Here is a 3,001-nt window from a genome sequence, read left to right as displayed (position 1 = left end):
ATATATATATATATATATATATATATATATATATATATATATATATATATATATATATATATACATATATAATATATATATATATATATATATATATATATATATATATACAATACAACTATATGCATTTATTCTCGCATGTATGTGAATACATCGCCGTGATTTATGGCGATATCAATTGGGCATCATCGCTAATTGCGTCATGTGTATATATTTTTTTGACCGCCCAATTGTAAAAATATTTTTACTATAAAATTAAATATTTTGGAATTTATTGTATGTATTTATTTACTATGTAAGGCTATGGCTGTAGGCGACTCGGCGACCAACGTCCACGGGCCACGGCCCACGGCCACGGGTCAAAGCCATCGACTCTTTGCTATTTATAGATTCCGGACCCCAGCGGACTCGCAGGGTGCGTGCTGGGTGCCTGGCAGCAGCCTGGGGGTCACACTGTCACAGTGATCACACAAGTTCAGTAGTTCATAACTCACACCGTCACTGAGATTCTGGGAATGAAGTATGTAAATACCGTACGCTCAAAACGTTAGATAGGTAAACCGTATTTGTAGATACGTGACTTTGTCATCAACTTAGGAGGCAATGGCAACTTTTATATAGGCCAGCAGATATCGCACACCATATAAACGTTAAAGGCTTGCAGACCATATGTTCAAATTCCATTTTTTTAAAATAAATATATAATTAACATTATGCGTCCCATTACAGTACATACATACAATACATACGTTACATAATGATTTACGGTATTTATAAACGTTCCAACGCCTCAAAATTTATACGATTTGAAAATAAATAAATAAACAGTATGAAACCTGGTTGTCGCTTTTACTTTTTTGGAAGGAAAGATCTCTGATAAAATCTGAATGGGAAGAAGCCAAAAGAATTTTCATATTTGATTTGATTTGATTTTTAAAAAAACAAAAAAACAACAACAAAATATAGAAGCCAGAAGATAGGCAAAATTTTTTTTATGTACAAACAAAAAACACACCTTTTCACATCGTTTTATATATGTCTTTATTTGTACAATCGCTCAGGTTATCAGGCCTGTCATATTTACACCCATAGCATAGCATAGCATCGGTGTATTTATTACATAGCCTTTACGTGATGCTGGTTTAGCACGCCACGATACTGAGAGACTTTTCGTATATATTGCAATATTGTAACTGAATGTCGTACCGGTTCAGGTTTATCGGCTGGTTTTCTTATGGGTGCCTAGGCAACCGCTTGAACGTCACCACAGCAACAGCAAGTAACCGGTCCAATATAAAAACATCTCTGCATTGTAGAATACATAATCTTCTTACACAACACAGAGCAAACAATCTGCACAAGACAGTTTATATTTAATCTCGTTTATACCCGAATGTCGAGACCAACCTCGCCAACAGACTCAACGGCCATTCCCGATGTTGTAGTCGAATCACCACACGGGTCTTCACGGTCGAAGTCAGTCAAGGCTCGTAGTTGGCTACAACGCAAGATAGGGAGGGGTCACAATGAGGGCCTTTCAGCAAGTCAGGCTGGTGGGTCCAGTAAGAGCAGTGCTACCAGTTTGGCGGCGGAAGAGGACGACGAGTTGCCGGTGTTACGGACAGCGGCGGAGATGAAAGCGGACACAAACACAAACACAAAGGGTGACACGAAAGTGGTAGAGGATAGTAACACAGCTAATATGGATACGGATACGGGGAAGGATGCAGTGCAGAAAGTACTGGCCAGCAGGAGCATAAGCGTATCGGAGAGGAGCTTGTCGGATGGGATGGGAAACTCTAAGAAGCCCCTCACACCACGCAGTAAGTCGACACTGAACAAGCCGTCGGTGTCGCAGAATATCTCTGCATCGTCGATGCTAGAGGATACACACGAAGAGATGGATGATATATCTATAGGCAAAGATGGTAAGAGCGGGCAGGGATTTAGATCTGGCGTGATGGACCGTATTCGCAGGCGCAAGAAGGAGGTCTCGCCTATGTCAGTTGACACGCTGGGTAATTCCACGTTCAATAACTCGCTCACACCGCGTCCGTACAAGAACCACGCGCTGCAGCAGAATGTGGGCTTTGGTAAGATGTCCAACAGCCTGAATGGACCCCGAGACGCGAGTGGTGGGAATAGTTACTTGAGGACAGGGGGTGGAACGGTCCTGTCTATTAATAGCATGACCATACAAGGCAAGTCACCGAGCCTGCACAGTCGCACATGGTCGGCCGAGAGCAACAGTACGGGTGCGAGTGCGGCGTTTACCAACACCAATGCCAAGCGCAGCACAAGTATGCTGGCGCACATGAAGGAGAGTGAAAGACTGGATGTGGGGATGAACGGGGCTAATGCGGTGGAAGAGGTGTCATTTGAAGGGTCAAGGAACGAAGGAGACCAGAGTAGCCAGCAGGTTACAGGACGAGATGCGGGTGGTGATGGGGTGCGTACAGAGAATACAGGGCTACAAGAGAGCAGACAATTTATTGACTGGGGCTATAGGGCGGCTATAGCGGCTTTTTTTATCACACTGTTCCTGGCCGTGCTGAAGGAAGTGGGCTATGATATAGTTCCAAAGGTACTTGAAGGTTGGTGATGTCAGTGGATTCGATCTCGCTGACAGCTCACACTCGTATACAGGCTACTTTTCTGGTATAAACGTGCAAACGGATAAATGTGATCCGAACATGTGTGAGTATTTATATATTGATATGGACAAACCACACAACCCTTGTGGAAGATTCGCACATTCGTGCTCGATGGCTTTTACCTTATCACTGTGGGAAGTATTGTGGCTTTGTTTGTAGCCCAGTCTAATTTAATTTTATATATATATAAATATATATACATACATACATATACCCACCCACCCACCCACACACTGTATGTATGTATGTATGTATGTATGCATGAATGCATGTATGTATGTATGGATGTATGTTTGGATGCACGTATGTATGTATGTATGTATGTATGATGTACGATGTATACATAC

At 42.2% G+C, this 3,001-nt stretch overlaps 1 protein-coding gene across 1 annotated transcript; it reads left to right on the top strand.

Annotated features, from left to right (window-relative positions):
• Positions 1-1,090: 1,090 nt before the first annotated feature.
• SARC_04684 (hypothetical protein) lies at positions 1,091-2,700 on the top strand. Its single transcript, XM_014301463.1, has one exon. It carries the CDS (start codon positions 1,394-1,396, stop codon positions 2,600-2,602), a length of 1,209 nt encoding a protein of 402 aa, XP_014156938.1. The 5' UTR covers positions 1,091-1,393; the 3' UTR covers positions 2,603-2,700.
• Positions 2,701-3,001: the final 301 nt, after the last annotated feature.

Source organism: Sphaeroforma arctica, assembly GCF_001186125.1.
Source record: "Sphaeroforma arctica JP610 unplaced genomic scaffold supercont1.273, whole genome shotgun sequence".
Taxonomy (NCBI): Eukaryota; class Ichthyosporea; order Ichthyophonida; genus Sphaeroforma; species Sphaeroforma arctica.
Note: the sequence above shows the minus strand (reverse complement) of the source record. Positions and strands in the feature narration are given on the sequence as shown.